At 36.7% G+C, this 20,000-nt stretch overlaps 3 protein-coding genes across 3 annotated transcripts in view; 2 read left to right on the top strand and 1 right to left on the bottom strand.

Annotated features, from left to right (window-relative positions):
* The first annotated feature begins 1,099 nt into the window (after positions 1–1,099).
* Positions 1,100–2,101, top strand: LOC135203909 (neuropeptide-like protein 31). Its single transcript, XM_064233845.1, has 2 exons — positions 1,100–1,223; positions 1,700–2,101. The coding sequence occupies exons 1-2, from the start codon at positions 1,215–1,217 to the stop codon at positions 1,940–1,942; spliced, it is 252 nt and encodes an 83-aa protein (XP_064089915.1). The 5' UTR covers positions 1,100–1,214; the 3' UTR covers positions 1,943–2,101.
* A 6,001-nt stretch (positions 2,102–8,102) lies between these two features.
* On the top strand, positions 8,103–10,881 carry LOC135203901 (zinc finger protein 135-like). Its single transcript, XM_064233836.1, has 2 exons — positions 8,103–8,238; positions 9,224–10,881. Exons 1-2 carry the CDS (start codon positions 8,173–8,175, stop codon positions 10,187–10,189), a joined length of 1,032 nt encoding a protein of 343 aa, XP_064089906.1. The 5' UTR covers positions 8,103–8,172; the 3' UTR covers positions 10,190–10,881.
* Positions 10,882–15,967: 5,086 nt separating this feature from the next.
* The window catches only part of LOC135205564 (cytochrome P450 4C1-like), a 17,361-nt gene continuing 13,328 nt past the window's right edge, over positions 15,968–20,000 (bottom strand). The window contains exons 6-12 of the mRNA XM_064236331.1: positions 19,966–20,000; positions 19,630–19,702; positions 19,162–19,364; positions 18,730–18,914; positions 17,896–18,064; positions 17,493–17,672; positions 15,968–16,326 (exon numbers count right to left, since the gene is read on the bottom strand). The exon at positions 19,966–20,000 is cut by the window's right edge and continues 151 nt beyond it. Coding sequence (XP_064092401.1) covers positions 16,148–16,326; positions 17,493–17,672; positions 17,896–18,064; positions 18,730–18,914; positions 19,162–19,364; positions 19,630–19,702; positions 19,966–20,000 — 1,024 coding nt within the window. The 3' untranslated portion in view covers positions 15,968–16,147. The remainder of the gene's footprint in view (positions 16,327–17,492; positions 17,673–17,895; positions 18,065–18,729; positions 18,915–19,161; positions 19,365–19,629; positions 19,703–19,965) is intronic.

The following is a 20,000-nucleotide window of genomic DNA, read 5'->3' as shown; positions in this document are numbered from 1 at the left end:
TTGAAGATATGTGCAAGTAAACTGCAATTTTTGTTCATGACAGTGAAAGTATTCATTTTAAGCAGCCAAGGAATGTATAAACTCATTCCATTTATTTCACAAGATATATATATATATATATATATATATATATATATATATATATATATATATGAATACTTATCACATCACCGTGATTCATATAAATCATTCGAGCTACAAATGTCCTTTGATATCTAATTCACTCTACCTCGGAATTGATATATTTTCTATAGTATGTACAGAGGGGGAATTTTTAGTTGATAATAATTTCGTCCCCCCATGGAATCGAACCACCGTCCAGTTGGATGGGGAACGAAATCAAGAACGGGCAGTGACCCAACCAAGTCTGCTAGCAGAGGGCAAAGGTACTTGCTCGCTCGTATATAAACAAGATCTATAGAGTAAAAACCAGAGAAATACTAAAGTTACAACCAGTCAGGATTTATACCGTGTTAAATTCTGTTTTGCATTTAAAAAGTAGATTTGCCAAACCCAACAAAACACTCGTCACACACGCATATATATATCTATAGATATATATATAATATTATATATAACACAACTATATATATATATATCTATATTATCTTTAATATATATCATATATATATATATTAAATATATACATATATAATATATATATATATATATATATATTATATATATATATATATATATATATATATATATATATATATATATATATATATATATGGTCCGGGTTAAAAAATATATTAAGAATTCATGCGGTGCGGAAGAAGCATCTTGGAGTAATAATGACGGGAGAGAAAACTCTGGGTGTGTGTGTGAAGGCGGGACCATGAACGTACGTTTTGTCATACACTGCTCGACGGGTTTTTCGTCGGGTTTTGCCGCCCATAACGCTTTGATTACGCAAAGAGTATTTCACCAACTTCTTGCAAAGGCAGAAAAGAGTATGGAATATTAATTATAATAGCCATTCCAGAAAAAGACTTTGACGCAATGAAAGAAATGCATCGAAACACAACATCTGCCCCTTTAAAGTTTTACTTTTCCTCCCTGAGAGAGGTTTTTTCTTCATCCAGTTCCAGAATAGGAGCGTTGGCAACTTTTTACTGAGACAGAAGTTTCGTATAAATAGAAGGTCGCAGAGGAAGACGTTGAAGAGTTTTCTAGAATCCTCAGAGGAAACAACATATCATCTATTCACCATGAAGACAGTAAGCTTACTATATCTGGTTATTGTGTTACAAAATCTTAAGTGACTACTACAAATTATTGGTTTTGTGATTATTATTTTAATGTCATTAAAATCTACGAATTTCAGTGAGTAGTCTCATGCAAACTGATAATGCCTTCGAAACATTAAGACGTATTAGCATTTTCGTAATGACTATCCATGTTTTTTTTTTAACTAAAAGTAAACTGTATTAAGGGTATTATACCTTCCATGAAAAATGTCCTGGAATAAGTAACTGACTCCTAAACATAGATAATACAAATCAGCTCCCCATTTAAAAATACATAGTAAAGTATGATATATATCTAATATATTATATTTGGTTTCCAAGTACTTCAGTTGTAAGTTATACTGTTTCATGCACACTCTCAGCTGAGTCTGGTCCTCGATGCAGTCAGTCCAACTTGAGAATCACCCGAAGGTTTTGTAAATTAATTGATTTTATTCCTTTCGCAGATCGGCGTTGCCCTGTTGGTGTTGGTGGCCCTTTTTGCCCTGATGGAGGTCACTGGAGCCCTGCCAGCACCCGAACCTAGCCGACGCCACTTCTTTGGAGGCAGTCCCTATGGCTTCGGCGGTTACGGCTACAGACCCCACGGATACGGCTTTGGCTACGGCGGATACGGTGGTGGCTTCGGAGGCTTTGGAGGCTTTGGAGGCTTTGGTGGCCTTGGAGGATTTGGAGGTTTCCACGGTTAATGGTGAGCTTCTCTGTAGATGAACAACTTCCATAAAGATAATTGAAGTCATTGCATCAGTGACCTTCATGAAACTCAAAGAAATGTTAAATATTGAAGAGTTTCTAAAGATAATGTGAAATCTATTCTTTTATACAATAAATTTTACTATTTTTCCAAACAGTCTTCTTATTCACAATTCCTAATCCCCTGATGTCCACAGAAAAAAAAGAAAAAAACTGTTTTGAATTTGAGATGTTGATTCATTCGGAAAACTTTTTTTTTTTCTTAGTGGCCCTTTCAACAGTACTTTGAATGATTATGAGTTCTGTATAGTTATATATTTAGATCTGTGACTTTGTTTTCATTTCATGATCTCGGAAGGCTATGGCAGTTTTCATATAGTTTTTATTTTAATAATGAAGTAAAAGCAAAGTCGAGGCCATAAATGATGTTCTTTGCGTGAAGGTCATAGTTTATCTCCAGATAGACACCAATAATCCAGCATGTGGGCATTTGTCGAAAGAGGCTGAATCCTTTGTGGTTCATGGGCATCATTACAAGAGATAAATGTGGTCCACTGGCATCTAGTTTTCAACAGACATCGTACAACAAGAGATAAGGGCAGCAATGAATCAGGTCATGACCTGTTACACTAGTGATAGACTACCTAACAGAAGAATGGAGGGATCGTTGTCTGTCATCCTTTCCTACAAGAGTTGGGAGGACTTTTACTTCCACTCGTTATGTGACATAACATTTGATAGCGACTGGAGAATAGTGAATGGTCATGATTTATCTGTGAGGACACCTGCCTCCAAGATGGTTTAAAGGGGAACTGGAGGCTGTCTTGAATGTTTTAGCCCAGATTTAACCAAGGTGTGTCCAAATCCCTTTTTCCACCTACTCTTTCTCACATCTCATAACATAAAAGATCCGCCTTCCCAGTTAGAGCCATCTGACGCCTAAGTCTTTTCAGACATCTGAATATTTGCTTTTATACCAGGAGATTATTCAAATAAGAATATATATAAGTAATGTTTGTTTGTATCAAAACGATTACAAAAATACTAGTAATAAAGAATCTTCTCCTTTTCCCAAAAACAATTGCCTATATTTTAGTTTATCTAATTGGAATTACTGAAAAGTATCACCATCTAATTTAGTTCTAAGTTGCGAGTTTGGTCTTGCTGGATTTCCAAAGGAGACGCCTTTCTCTTAATTCTCTCTTTCACGAAACGGTATTTTACGAGCATTTTTTTTTTTTTTTTTTTTTTTTTTGCGATAATTGTCGTACCATAACTTTATTCCTGATTTTGTATAAATTTAAACAGGTTTATCTTTCCACATCTTTGAAATAAGACAGGATCATCACGCAGGAACGCGTTCTGTGTATGAGGAAGCTTTCAATGAATTGCTGATGACCAGTTTCCCAGAATCTGATAAGGATACCTATTCGCCATGGAAACGATAAGATTAGCGTGAAATTTTTCATTGGCCACAACTTTTAAAAGTTCTCTCGTTGTTTTAGCAGAAAAAAACTGTTCAAAAACATGCGCTATATTTCTCTTGATTCATCTCAAGTTCCTTCTCTGTGTGTGATAATGTTTTTGAGAAAACAGCTATATGCATTGATGGTTACAATACCTTCATTTTTTGTATTTTTGATCCATCGGTTTACTCAACAAAGCTCGGCTTCCAACGCCGTTAATGTAGTTTTAGACTCACTAGAAAGTTTTGCAAACTGATTTCCTTAGTTCCTTTTGTAGATGGGTGTTGCCCTGTTGGTGTTGGTGGCCCTTTTTGCCCTGATGGAGGTCACTGCAGCCCTGCCAGCACCCGAACCTAGCCGACACTTCTTCTTTGGAGGTAGTCCCTATGGCTTCAGCGTCTAAGGCTATAGACCCTTCGGATACGGTTTTGGCTACGGTGGATACGGCGATGCCTTTGGAGGGTTTGGAGGCTTCAATAATTTTTGAGGTTTTTACGGCTACTAGGTATCTTCCACAAAGCTGGAAGTGAAAGAATCAACGACTCTTACCAAATCTTAACATAAAATCTAAATTATGGAATGATATAAAAGTGTTCTTGAACGAATTGATTATTTTTTTCTAATCTATGATAAATTCAATTATTCAAAATAGCTCTTACTAAATTATTCCTTTACCGCCGATGCCTATCATTCTGCTATTCAACTTAAGACGTAGTATCAAATAGAGATACTTTCATTCTCTCTCTCTCACCAATTATTACTAAAGATGTCATAATGACATTAGCTTCTCTGAGCTTATTTTTAGTCTTTTAATTTTCAAGAACGCACATCTTCAGTGGCTCTTTTTGTTACTGGGACTTTTAGAAAATCATTATTTTCCGTCTGAATTAGATTTTTTTTCTGATATATATATATATATATATATATATATATATATATATATATATATATATATCATACATACAGAGAATACCACAGGTGAATTATATGCAGAAATCCGTACCGAGTGCTTTTGCCTTTATTGAGGCATTGTCGAGGCACGAAAGCGTTCGGTACGGATTTGTGCCTATCATTTGCCTGTTGTATTCGCTTGCATCTACTGTGATTTATAAATATATATATATATATATATATATATATATATATATATATATATATATATATGTGTGTGTGTGTGTGTGTGTGTGTGTGTGTAGTACATATATATACATACATATATATATTTACATATATATATATATATATATATATATATATATATATATATATCGATAAAGATGACTGTTTTCATTTCACACGCTTCTGATTTTCAGTTCTAAGGTTATCAAAGTACTGATACTTATGCCTGGATGTTAGCATCAAGAATATTACTAGAGTTATAGTGTACTTTTCACATTGACATTTTTATTATTATTATTATTATTATTATTATTATTATTATTATTATTATTATTATTATTATTATTGTTGTTGTTGTTGTTGTTGTTCAGAAAATGAATCATATGGAAGAAGCCTACAGGGGCCATTGACTTCAAATTCAATCTTCCAAAGATCTGGTGTTCATTAGGAGGAAGTAAGAGGAGGTAAAGTGAAATACAGAAAGAAGAGATCTCACTTATTTAAAAAAAATTAATAAATTAGTAACCGGATGAAAATTTATTAAACTGCAAAAGGAGAATGGCAGTAATGCATTGCATCTCCGCTTGAACTTTAGAAGTTCCAATTGCACGACATCCTCTGGGAGGCTGTTCCATAGTCTAGCGGTGTGAGGGATAAAGGACCTCTGGAACTGACAAGTTCGACAGCGAGGCACATTTCCTCTATACTGGTGCTGCCGTTCAGCGAATCTGATTGATTTCGACAGGAAAAAGGGGACCAAGTATCAATTGTGAATATGAAAGATCGCTGTTGAAATACAGCTTATGAAAAGTGACAAACAAGAGACCATCCTTCGATGCTCCAAGTCATAACTGCTACTATTAGGGAAACAGAAACCTACCACCACAAACCACTCTATCTAAAAGAGATAAATATCAGACAGAAGCAGACATCCACATCGGAAAACAGTATTCTAGTAAAGGAAGCACAAATAACCTAAAATAGGTGGCACTGATTTTATCGCTGAATATTTGAGGCCTTTCGTAAAACACCCTACTTCCGTGCGGCATTTTGGAGGCACTTTCATAGATGTTTCTCAAAAGTAAGACGTGAGTCTAGTTATACTTGGAATAGTTAAAGGCTTCAGACTCGTTCAGCAAAGTTCCATTCACCTAAAGGGGAGGACGAGGTAGAAAATCAGTACGGAATCTACTAATCAACAGTGTTTTCGTCTTACTGGAGTTCACCATCATACTCCATATCACGACTGAGATTAAGGAAAGACTCATTTCTCATAAATGAAGACTTTACTGCACCCACAAGTGTTCCATCATCGGCACACTGAACAATCTTGACTTCCAGGCCAACGACCATATCACTTGTACTATGTGGAACTCCAGACACAATAGGTCTTTATTTACAAAAGATCCTAAAAGCACAGCAAACACTGCTGCCTATATATCTGTCAGAAAATCTTGAAGTAAACTAAAACATATCCACCCACTCCAAGATTCTGAAGTCTATAAATAAGTGTCATGTGATTTAATGAATCGAAAACAGTACTAAAATCTATCCGAATTACTCTACAGTCAAAATCCCATCAAGGTTCTTTTACAAATGGCATGTCAAAGTAAAAAGAGCATCGCAGGTACCTAACTGCTTCCGATATGCACACTGACTATCAAATAACAATCATTCAGATTCCATATACTTATATTGTGGCTTAAAAATAAGTTTTCCTGTAACTTTGGAGAGCAGAGGGGGAATAGAAATTGCCCTGTAATTACTGAAGTCTACAGATATGCCATTCTGTGGAACAGCGCTGTATTGCAAATCTTTTGCTCATCGAAAACGATACTACATCAGCATAAAAATCTAAAGAATCTACTAATCTTAGGAGGCCACACACTAAAAACCATCGGGATCTTCACCACCCCAGCTATCAAGATTATCAAGAATTTTCTGAACAGCCCTTGGGCGAAATGCAAATTTTGTAAGAACGGGTCAAGGATGACAAGTATTCAAAAACCTCTAGGAAGCAGTCTAGCTTTTCCAATCTATCCATCTGTTAACAGTGGAGGAATGGAAGATGAGCCTGTCCCAAAGATAGATGATACCAGTTGGGTACACCACAGGTGAGGCTGAGTCATTCCTTCAAGTTTTCTCTTTAAGGAATTATTGTAATTTCTCTCAGCTATATGACAAGTTCTATTCTCAGCACAGCAAGACACAGCAAAAATGGTGTCATTTTCATGTGAACGATTTTGTCTCCCTGTGTTGAGTTTGGTCTGTTTGCCATGGTAAGCTCTTCTATAAGTATCATCAAACCATGGCTGGTCATTTGTCCCGAATTGAATTACCTTTCTAGGGACATACATTATTAAAATAGCCAATGGTATTTTATTTAACTTTTTCTTGGGATCGGATCTGATATAGCATCTAAAATATTAAGTGGCTGATATGCTTTAATAATGCGATACCAATTGGCTCTGGATTTCAGCCAGATCGTTTTTTGAATGGTGGAATTAGGAATATACTGATCGACAGATATGCCTTTCTCAATGGCGCAGTGATCGGACGTGCCTATAAACTCGCAGACCTTGGATTTAGCAATAGCCGGAACGTCTGTGAATATGAGGTCTAATCTATTACCAGAGATGTGCGTGGGTTTCTCAAATAGCTGGACGAAATCGGAGGATGCACATAACTCAAGAGCAGACCGGCCATGTTGATCTGTGGAATTTAGCCACTCGCTTATTTATAATTTAGCCATCTACTAGCTTTGCGGCGCCCAAGTTCTTTAATGAAAGAGGAAAGCTATCCCGCCCGGAAATCTTTCATTCTCTTCAAAGCAACATTTGAGGAATGGCCTTCCATTGGCGTTGTTGTCACTGATGGTCGTGAGTTTCAGAGTTGTAATAATACCTACATGAAATGCATCTTTGCCTTAGTTTTTGTCACCGGTATATTTTCACATAAACTTATATTTGTTTGTTGTTTTATCTATAATTAATAGCATTCTTTACTTATACCATACGAACATTTACCTATGCTCAATGATAAGAAATTGAAAAATAGTAGACTGCATAACTTTACCAGTTTGATTCCTGAATTGCCCCAGAAAAGAAAGTCAAATAAGAGTAAATTGAAGAAGACGAACGATATTCAAAACAACCATTATACAGACAACAACAAGCTCATTTGTGTATGGGTTAGTAACAAGACTGTTTCTTAATATCGCAGTTGAACACAACTTCAGTTTCACTGGTTAAGTGAAAACAAGATTTCTCTTTTTTTTTTGTTTTATTTTTTGGCATCAAATTCAAACAGTAGCGCCGAATAAGAGAGCAGGTGCACAGGAAAGCCATCGAAAGGGGGCACCAGGAACCAGCGGATCCGAAACAAAGGTGGGTACTATTTTCTTAAACAGCCATATCAGAGCCTGGTAATTATTGAAAGGCGTATTTATTTCTTCAGTACACCCCTATAGCTACCATGTGTTTAAGATTCTGATAAAAGCCCTACATTTGAAAAAGAAACGCACCATTGGGACATTTTCGAGATATCCTAGGGGAAACAACCGAGCGGACTAGCTGATCCAGTCTTGCCCGCTTGTTGATCCACCCTCCGAAAAAGTACTTTAACACGTCCTGACACCGGAGATGGGCACCAGTCATGAGTCATTAGTGGTGGGAGCAACACCTCGAGACCTCTACTCTCCTTTCGAAGTAAGCAAAAGTACTTTTTCGGAGGGTGGATCAACAAGCGGGCAAGACTGGATCAGCTAGTCATCTCGGTTGTTTTCCCTAGAACAAGTTTTTATTGTTGTTAGTCATACAAATATGTCCACTGACTTTTATTCTTAGATATTAACCAGAGTACAAGATTTAAGTATAAGAGTCTTCAATTTGTTGATCATTTTAATCTGAACAGTACCAAACTTCCACATTACATTTTTGATCGTGTCTTGATATTCTTCAGAAAATGTTCAGTCAAAGAAACACTTTTTGCTTAATAAATTTGATTTTTTTTTTCAAAATTTCATCAACTTTCTTTATTTGTTGCTGCTACGCTGTGTTTGAGTGGTTATTATTTCATGCAAAGCCTTTTTTTTTTAGTTTCATTGACCAATATGAATGGTAAGAATGTTTACCTCCATAAACTTAACTGCAGTTTGAAAAAATAATGAATATGAATTTTAACTTAAAGTATTGAATATCTGCTGGTTTTATTCCTGAAGGTCCAAGAAGTAGTTCCAACCGCCAGGCTTTGTAAGTAGCTCATAAACCGCCCACAGTTCATCATTTCCTTCTCCATTGGGTTTTTCTGGAATCTCTTAAAAGTGAGACACCGTTCAGAAGGTGACTCGAGAACAGAAGTTGTATCAATGATTAAATATTAAGCTAATTTATCTTAATCCATTGTTGTAAGAAGTTGGTTCAACTCTCTTAATGAGTTATAGAATAGTAAACTATTCTATAACTCATTAAGAGAGTTGAACCAACTTCTTACAACAATGGATTAAGATAAATTAGCTTAATATTTAATCATTGATACAACTTCTGTTCTTGTGGTCAAGAAGGGGAGAAGAAAGTGTTTGAAAATATTGAGTTTCATTTTTTGAAGTCTTTGGACGAATCACTACTGATTTTTCTCCAAAGTGAAAACTTGCCCTTCATAAGGTTTGAAAAATGCCCTTTTCACTGCTTTCAGATGGATCCCCAAAGAACAGAGGATGAGACGAAGGAAGCAGAGGAAAATCCGACCTGGAATCAGGAGGATCCAGATGAATTCCAGAGTGACATCGCAAGTGCAGAGAGTGAAGCTGCTGGATCCAACGAAAGACGTCTTTCGGGAGCAGAATTAAATTTTCTCTATTTCGTCCAACATCACGTCGGCGAAGATCCTCAGCCACACTGTAGCCATCAGACAACTCATGGCGAAGGCAGCGGAGTAGGGAATACGTCAGTTAGTTCCTCTCGTGAACGCACCTTGAAACCAGAGAAACTGCGTAAAACTCGAAAGCGAAAGCCTTCCCGCACAGAAAACGACGACTATAAGTGCTCATATTGCCCCTACGCCAGTAAAAGTAGATGTGACGTTAGAGAGCATGAATTTATCCATACCACAGAGAAACCTCATGTTTGCTCAAACTGCAACTGTGCCTTCACAAAGGTATTAGAATTAAGGAGACATGAACGCATTCATACCGGTGAAGAATGCTATCTCTGCTCACTCTGCAATACTACCTTCTCGCATAAATCCTCACTGGTAAGGCACAAACGCATTCATACAGGAGAAAAACGGTATTGGTGCTCGCGTTGCACCTACACATGCGCAGAAAAATCTGACATGAAGAGTCATGAACGCATCCACGATCGGCCGGTTTCTGCCTGTCGATATTGCCGGCTCACATTTCCCGACAGAGTTGCTCTTAAAAATCACGAAAATACTCACGCTGGTGAGAAATTCTCGTGTTCCATTTGTCCTGGCAAATTCCTCCGGTATAGCTACCTCGTCAGTCACATGAAGATCCACAGTAGAGAAGGACCATTCCGTTGTAGCGTTTGTTCCGCCAAATTCTCTACCCCTTCCGCCCTCAGCAAACATCTGAATGTTCACGGAAAATCTTACCACGGTGAGTTTCCCCGTCCTCGCCCTCGGTCAAATCCGCAGTAGGCGCGAGAAGATCGCCGTCCACTGAATCATTCAAGGTGGGAGATTGTCTCCCACACATTGTCTTTATACACATACGTGCATTTGCACATGTGAACAATATCCGTGCCTTTGTCATCGGTGTCCCTTCATTTTTTTTTTCTTTTTTATTAAACCTTCGCCAGTCATCGCAATATTCGCAGAAACTCAAAATTCGAATTTCTGAGTTCCGTATGATAAAAATGCAATATTCATTCATTATCACAAGTAATCATTTTTTAAATATAGAATTTTGTTAGACTGATTTTGAAGAATTAATAATACTCAATCAGTAAATATTTCCAAAGAACACTATAAATTGATAAACTGGGCTAATTCGAAGAATTGTATCTAAGTTTGAACTAATAAATACCAATTGGTCTTTACTGCGCCTTGCCCAATTATAGTTTTAGTGTTGAACCATATTTTTAATGTCTTAATAACGTGGTCTATTAGCATTAGGTATTTATCATGTTATGTTATCTTTATGGAAGATAATTTCTTTAATTTTAGTGGTATTAACCTCCCATAGTAGTTTTTTTATTTTTTCTCTAAAGGGGGCGATTATCCAAGGAACTGCCGTCCTTTGAGTAGCAATATGTAAAATTTTAAAGAACTTTGCATAAGTTTTATGTTGTCTTGGTGTAATGATCGTGCATTATTCCCTGTAAATAAAAGCGCACGAAATTCATAGATTTTGACTCCTTCCTCTCTTCAAATAGACCACCTATCTTGCAAGTCCAATGTTTCACATGAAGAAACCGTGATCTCACACAACACTTTATTATGAATATATTTCCATGGCTCCTTTGGAGAAGAATTGGTCATCATCATGGGTTACCACAACTAATACACAATTGAACAAGCTAATAATAAAGAGGCATGATTCAGTAGCAAAAACCCTCCACTGGAGCCTGTGCAAGAAACACCAGCTACCTTGCAAGTAATAAATGGTACGAGCACCAACCTGAGGGAGGGATAGAAAACATCACGTGAAGATCCTCTGGGAGTATGGTATCAAAACAGACAGGGTGATACGTGCAAATAGACCAGACGTGACGTTGATTGACAACACCAAAAAGAAAGTATCACTCATCGATGTCGCAATATCATGGAATACCAGAGTAGATCAGAAAGAAAGGGAACAAATTTATATTAAGTATAAAGACCTGCAAATGTGGGACACCAGGCACGTTCCCAAGATCCCTTATTATTATTATTATTATTATTATTATTATTATTATTATTATTATTATTATTATTATTATTATTATTATTATTATTATTATAGAATTCAAAGTTTTCGATGGTAGCTAGAACGATCATATATGGAAGACAAGAGAACAGAAAAAACAATTTATAACATGTAAATATATTCATAGACATATGTACTATATATACACGCACATATACATACATCCATCCATCCATCCATACATACATACATACATGCATATATTCCGTCAGAATACAGTTTCAGTTGATGTTAGTTTTGTGATTTGAAATTTTAAGTAAATTTTTAAGACTAGTAATTCACTTAAACATACGTCTTCCTGCACAAACACTTATACTAAAGAAATGAAGGATGTACTTAAAAAATGGCATAACAGATGGCTCTTCTCCTGTTGCGTAGTTATATACTTAACAATAGATCGCTCTGTTTGCTGCTGTATTTTTGTTTTGTAAATTTTACTTCTGTTTCCTTGATGTGGATGAAAAAGGAAACAATATCTGCTTCTCTTAATCCGAAAAACACCGTTAAGACGTTATACCAGTTACCACAGATGCAGCAGATATCACTCTTACTCGAAGGTGGATTTTTGTTTTAATATCTCTTTGGTGATCATTCTAGTATGGAGTCATTTTTAGTTTTCTGTAATACAAAACCAATGTGCCGGCTTTGTCTGTCAGTCAGTACGCCCTCAGATCTAAAAGGTTAATGAGGCTAGAGGGTTGCAAATTGGCATTTTGATCATCCACCCCCCCCCCCCCCCCAATCATCACACATACCAAATTGCAACTCTCTAACATCAGTAATTTTTATTTTATTTAAGGTTAAAGTTTGCCATGGATCGTACATCTGGCTGCACTTACCGCAGCCATGGGACGCACCCTCACTCACGGCATCTGGTAAGCAACAGGAGAACTGTCATAATTGATGGTTTTATGCAGCATATTATATTATACAGAAAACTCGATTGCGCCAAAGAAACTTTGCCACATTTTTTTACTTTATAGTTTTCTGTAAAAGAAAACTACTGAGATGGCTTTGTCTGTCCGTCCGCACTTTTTCTGTCCGCCCTCAGATCTTAAAATTCATTGAGGCTAGAGGGCTGCAAATTGGTATTTTGATCACCCACCCTCCAATCATTAAACATTCCAAATTGCAGCCCTCTAGCCTCAGTAGCTTTTATTTTAAGTTTAAAGTTAGCCATGATCGTGCATCTGGCACTGCTATAGGTGCCAACAGCACATGCTACTACGACAGCGGCTGAGAGTTTCATGGGCCATGGCTGAGAGTGTCATACAGGATTATACGTAGTGCAGAAAATTATATTTCTTCGGCCTTTTTTACTTGTTTTTAGCCACTCTGTGTTCCATCAACTGTCAACACTCCGATCCTTTGAAGAGATCAGTCTCAGAAATCCTGAACATACGGCTCTGCATTAGCCTATAGTAGATTCACATCAACGGTGCATTTGATGTCTAGCCCAGTCCCTTACGACGCTCTGATTGGCTGTTGATAAGCCATCACTGGGCTGACAGGGCTGGAAACTCTCAGTCCCTCTCGCGAGTTCACATAGGCAGTGTCTGTGTCCCTAGCTCTTCTGAGGGATACTTTTGAAAGGAGAGGCGGAACATACATCCTTGCCTACGTGAACTCTCGAGTGAGACTGAGAGTTTCCAGCCCTGTGATTGGCCTTATCAACAGCAATCAGGAGCGTCGTAAGGGACCGGCCTAGACATCAGATGCACGGGTGATGTGAATCTACTATAGTATGTTCCGTTATTGCTTGTGGTAATAGAGTCTGTGACTTCGCAGAGAAATGACTTATTACTGACGTAATGATGTCCAGATCCCCCAACATCTTTATAGGTTTTATCTTCAGTTACCGATAATTAAGTGTCCCTCAGAATATTGAGCGATTGGCAACCCAAAAGTTCCAGTGAAGATGCGGTATATTGCTCTCCTAAAACAATTTGCATTGTAATCTTCTTACATTTTTGCCGATTTATCTATTAAATTTATACATATTTTATTTTCTAATAACTAATTCCTGTCTTTCTTTCCTTTTACCTTTTGTTACTTCCTCAAATGAACACCTTATTCTTTAGAAGCTTTAATTTCAAATGACCCCTGTGGGTTTGTTCCACAAGAATAGGGGCCATCATCTGAAAGATAATAATAATAATAATAATAATAATAATAATAATAATAATAATAATAATAATTGTGTTGTTAGAAGGTGTATTTTTCTTAATGGCTTAGTGTTGCCCTTTAACCAATTCTGTAGTTTAGCGATTGTCCTAAGTAGATGATTATTATCGGTTCCTTCTGCTTTTAGTATCAGGCTTGATTGTTTATGTATTGCTTCCTCTTGTTTTTGATCGAGATTAATCCCTTCCAGGGAACTGGAAGTTTTCGATAACTTACCTGATAAGTTTTGTAAATTGTGGAATCGAAACAGAATTGACCGCCTTCAGAGTCCTGGAACATCTTTTCAAAGTTTTAGTTTAAATTTCATGCAAATAATCTTTGCATTTATAATTAAGTAAACTGACATCCATTAGAATTAAAAATCCGGTGGTTACTTATTCTCATTCGTTTAAATGTTGTTCTATTTTGTTGTTAATGGAAATTTATTTTCAAGTCTTCACTGTTCTCGAATACATTACTTAGTTTCAGGACTGATATGAAAACATTTTAATTCCTTTATTTATTATGACTCAAACAATATGATAGTGACAGTCGTGTCTCCATTGAATCAGTTTTGCATAAGATATCATTGGCAAACATTGAGAACAATACAATAACAAATAATTTTCTAATAAAACCAAAGAAAATACAATTTTTTTTTCTGATACGAGGTACATTTAGATACAGATTCCTACATCTGTAATGAATCAAACATTCAAGATAGAGAAAACAAATTTACCTGTACATCCTACTCTTTTTATCTGAACCTATTACAAAAATATTGAGCCATTATTTCCTAATGATGTACCTCATTTTTACAGAAATGGAGAAAAGAAGTTGAGAGTAACACTCGAAGATTTCAGATATTTTTCAGAGACACAACTGTGGATGGTGTATAGCTACAGGAGCTGTCGGAATCCTATTTGTGAACATGCACAAGAGAAGAGAATCCTTCGTGAACACTACAGACCTACTAACTATGTAACACGTTGCGACGGCAAATCCTCAGCCACCGGAAATAACCAGAAAAATCACGATCAACTTCTGTGCTTTCTAAAACGTCTTCTCTTGATCTTACAATAGAAAAGAGCTTCTTCTTTTGATACAAGAATAAAAAGGGTAACTTTTAACTCCGATATAATGCAGACCTACAGACGTTGGAATATTCCTGAGTACTAAGGGTGCGTACAGTAAGTCCTAAGATTATTGTGCAAACTTAACTTTTTGCAGACAAGGTTTACTGGAAACCCATCAACAAGTATCGAGACTGGATCCAGTAACTCTATAACCAGCAATGGATTTCAGAATAGCAAGATGGATGAGCGCGTAAAAAATGTAAAAATACAACATCAAAGCTATCACTAGGAATAAGGACCAATAAGAAACTCTTATAATTACTATGAACAGCCTACAGTATGACCTTCATAGAAGAAAGCAAAGCGTTAAGAAGAATAACAGCCGAAGAGACTACAGTCTGCGACCCCAGGGAAAGTTGGCACTCGGAATAATCAGCTACACTATCTTGACGTAATCAATGATAATAAGCAGAGCAGCTCCTGGAGGGGACACAGATGATAACAAAATAGTATGCAGAATTTGCACATTTGGGAAGGAGCACCAAAAATGACTTCGTTACTTTCACTCAGAATCGTCGACTGCCAAACCCACACAGCGAAACACGGGTCCTCTGTGGTTTCAAAGATGACCAGACAATGAAGTTTCAATAAGTTCGTCAATGTGATGATCTGTAACAACAAATTTGTGATGGAATTCCAATGATAAAAAAAACTATGATTCAATTGTCTAGAAACAAGTTTCAGAACTCTTGCGTGCATTTTGGTGGATCATGAAGTATACCTTGCCATTTGCTGCTTCTGCAAATGATACTAAATAACCTGAATATCCAACAGTACATGATTATGTTATGAATTGAAAAATTGTGTTTCAAAAGATTCCGCTCAATATATATGTATATGTATATATACATTATATATATATCATTGTATGTATGTATATGCATGTATAAGCAGTATATGTCTCGTCTCTCTCTCTCTCTGTACACACACACATATTATATATAATATATAATATATATAGAGATAATATATATAGATAATATATAATATATATATATGTATATATATATATATATATATATATATATATATATATATATATATAGTATATGTAGGTGTGTGCATATATTCATATATATACACACAAACATACACACACACACACACACACATATATATATATATATATATATATATATATATATATATATATATATATATATATGTGTGTGTGTGTGTGTTTGTGTGTGTGTGTGTGTGTGTAAAATATTTGTATTTTCAGTGATGCAATTGTGAATGTGAAGGAATCTGCCCAACTTACCAATGTACAAAACATCTATTCACTTATTGTTCTAATATTCTTACAACGTGTCTGGTCAACACTGCAAAAATAAAGCAGAGAGTAAAAATAAACCCCGGTTCGAATAATGAAGTGAATCTGTCTATACTCTATTCTCTCACACCAGACATTTTCCTCGGGAAGAGTTTCAAATGGTTTCCCTTCTCCGGCCGCAGGATGAGCTCGCCGAGAACCTGAACCTGATCCTGGGTCTCCTGGCTCTCGACGCGGAAGTTCCTCAAGACGTGACTCAGGATGATCTTCTCTTCCATCATGGCAAACTTCTGACCTGAGAGGAGCACACACAAGAGCATCAGTATCTCGTGACAGAGCATGCACAAATTGTCACATTTAAAATCTCGTAATTCAGAGGTAGCCAAACAGTCGATCGCTGCCACTTGTTTGGTCGATCTTCGTTCTCCCACAATACTATATAAACAAACAAAAACAAAAGCATATATATATACACACATATATATACGTATATATATATATATATATATATATATATATATATATATATATATATATATATATATAAAGGTGTAAGCCACGAAGGAAATAAAGTTGAAGTCGAAAGATCTTGCAGAAATCCGTTGTTTGTTTATTTTTCCTTCGTGGTTTATACCTTTATTTATGGATTTATCAAGTTTCCAAACTTTCGTGATCAGTTATACTACATATATATATATATATATATATATATATAATAATATATATATATATATATATATATACTATATATATATATTTATATCAGTGAGGCAATTGTACTCATGTTTTATCGTACTATGGCGCTATTTGAAAAAAAAAATTCCCACGTAATAATATGTGATTATGTAGCATGGTAGATCGTAAAAGAGTTTGTCTTTAGAACAGATCTTGGAGTCCAAAAGTCTGGCCACCCCTGCCCTGATTCGCATTGTCTATTGTCTTCTCGTCTATGAGGGAATGTTTGAGCTTCCAGAAGGCAAGCTATATCAAGAAAATTAGCATGCTGCTCGAATCTATTGCAGCTTCTGGAATAATGACGCCAGCAGATAAACAGCATAGCTAACATGGCAGCTCGATTTATTTTCTGGAGAGTTTACATAACAGATCTCTGAACTGAAGTTTGTTTAAATTAATGCATTACTTTTCTATGACTTAAACTTGGCTTGTCATATTGTGCAAGAGTTTTTCTTCAATCGAGCTTCTTCCTATGGTCCGACCTGTGCTTTAAATAAAAAAAAATGATACTTTTCATATTAACACACGCGTGCACTCACATATGTATACACAAGTGTGTGTATGATGCGCAATGGCTGATCCAGCTCGCAGTAATACTTAAATAGCATAATCTGTAACTTGAGGAAAAGTTACTTGCTGTACCACGGCCACCTCTATAGTTGGCCGTGGCTGTACTGGGCTAACAGTACAAGACCATACAGTTGGTCATACCCTTTCTCGACTCACCTATGCAATTCCTTGGCCCAGCACTGAAGGGAACATAAGCAAAGGGATGCCTGCCTTTGCTATTCTCAGGCAAGAAGCGATCGGGATTGAAAACCTCCGGATTCGGGAAATATTTGGGGTCCCTGTGCAGCCGGTACGTCATGATGGTGACTGGAGTATCTGCAGGTATTACGTAGTTACCTGGAAGAAAAGCTGTTAGTAGAAATGTCTCTCTGCTTCGGATTTTTACAAATTTGTCTTCAACCATTCCAATGCAAATAAGTTAAATCTGTAATGATTTTGAACTTTAGTGTAACTGTGGTAACGTTCAGTCAATCTGAGATTAACGATTTGAGTGCGAGTTTTGAAGCTATACTCTTGTGGAGCAAAGATGGTAAACTTACAGAGTCATAAAGTTTCTTACCTATGACCAGCTCTTCCTTCGTTTCTCTGCCGAAAAAGGGCACAGATGGAAATATTCTCAGGGATTCCTTTATGCAGTTTTCAAGATACTTCAGTTCCCTTAAGTCCTCAGCGGTTACTGGTCTGTCCGGGTTACCAAACACACTGTCTAATTCGTCATGAACTTTGGCCTGTAAAAATCATCGGTATTTGTATTGAACGTAGGAGAACGGCCTTTATTTCTTTGGAAGGCTCTATGCAAGCACTTCAATAACTAATAGCTGAAGCTGTCAAGCTGTTACTTTCAAAAAACATATTTTCCCAGAATGCCTTACCAGTGGGGAAGTAATTGTCCCTGTGGGGAGTAGCACCTTCAATAGACCTAGCATAATGCACTGAAGACTGTGCCTTAATATCTTTCCACCTGTCATCCATTTCCTTTTGATTTTTCCTTGTAACTGCGCAACTTATGACTTTATATACCCCTTAGTTTTGACCACTCTTGTAAAGGCAATTAATTTTGGCAAGACGTAACAAAGTCCAGAGACACGACCTGGTAATCTCGTTAACCTACTGCTACTGCTAAAAAGCTTGGTATAATTAATGGAAACAAAACCCACCTTCGTCTGAATGTAATGTAATAAAAATGTCTGAAGCAAACATGATTCAGGCTATTGGCCCCCACCTTCAAGCAGAAGTAAAAGTTTCACTGCAAATAAACAGAAATGTGGAATCTGACTTTTAATAATGATCATAATTAACACTAACAACTGTTCCTGAAACCATCAAAGCTTGTATCTTATTTAGAGAATTCTAGTGTATAGTGTTAGATCTCACGTGTGACATTTGACCTTACTTGAATCTCTGGATGCAGACCCAAGAGGAAGAGTACCCAGTTGATGGCAGCAGTTGTTGTATCATGCCCTTCGAACATAAAGGTATCTACCTCCTCCCGGAGATCTTCGTCAGGTAAATTTATGTTGTCATTTTGAGAATATTCCAGCAAAAGGTCTAGGAAGGCGAGTCGCTTCTTCTTAGTCGCTGGGGAGAGGAAAGGAAAATTTACCAGCACAAATTCAAGTTAAAGTTTTGCAGTCATTGTTAGTGTCACCTTTCTCTGAGTAAGCCTATTTATGAACATCCCGCTGAGTAACCAATTGGTTCCTAGCCACGTACAAAAAAAAAAAAAAATCTAATCCATCAGGCCAGCCCTAGGAGAGCTGTTTATCAGCTCAGTGGTCTGATTAAACTAAGGTATACTGAAAATATTAACATATTCTTAAAATACCTAGGGGATCTTCTTCTTTCTCCTTTTCTGCGGTTTTCATCCGCTCTTGGAAAAGCCGTCTCCTTTCCCTAATCGTCTTCAGCGAGAATTCATGAAGGATTTTGACAAGCGAATCACGTCTTTTAGCATAGCCAGACAGCCGGTACAAGAAATCCGAATGTTGCCAGGCGTTGGCAACGCGTTGCTGGATCATGTAGCCAATCCTAAAGAAGAAGAAGAAGAAGTTAGTAAAAGGCAGCGTAGATCAACAAACTGTGAAGAGTGCGCTGATGCTTAACGAGCGATGTTCACAAACAGAATTTTCATTAAATCAGCCACTAACTATAAACAACTACTGCATCTAGGTAACAGAGAGCGTTTTTCAATTCAAGTAATAAAGTTCTGGAATATCTGGAGCTTGGACATAGGTTGAGGAAAAAGCACCCCGTTTTATCTCGCACCTGAGTCGAGTGAGTAATAAACGCTTACTTATATATGGCATCGATGTAAGTATTTTCCCCCTCGTCGTCTTGAGCATTGATGGAAGTCCCCATGGCCGTTTCTGTTTCATTCGGAAAGAAAATGACTCTTAGTGTCTGTACGATTAAGTACTGTGAATCGTTTACTTCAGTTGGTTTTTTAAAGAGCCTAGAATGATTGAAAATGCAGCATAAGACAAAACTCATACATCAAATGCCGATTGTTTTAGATGCAATGGTAATATATCTTAATGAAAAAGGAACAGTGATACAATGAAAAGGCCTTTAGTGCACAATTCAACTTCTAATTCTTTAGATTTACCCAAAGTAGTTATCACAAACCCACCGCATATGATGTCGAGTGTGCATTTCGTAATGTAA

This window comes from Macrobrachium nipponense, chromosome 24 (assembly GCF_015104395.2).
Source record: "Macrobrachium nipponense isolate FS-2020 chromosome 24, ASM1510439v2, whole genome shotgun sequence".
Lineage (NCBI taxonomy): Eukaryota > Metazoa > Arthropoda > Malacostraca > Decapoda > Palaemonidae > Macrobrachium > Macrobrachium nipponense.
This window is presented reverse-complemented; position numbering and strand designations above follow the sequence as displayed.

What these genes read in the sequence shown, in the direction of transcription:
- LOC135203901 (XM_064233836.1), top strand. Translation starts at nt 8,173, where the DNA reads ATGGGCACCAGTCATGAGTCATTAGTGGTGGGAGCAACACCTCGAGAC. An exon ending in ACCTCTACTCTCCTTTCGAA is followed by an intron (nt 8,239 to 9,223) that starts GTAAGCAAAAGT and finishes CACTGCTTTCAG; the next exon opens with ATGGATCCCCAAAGAACAGA.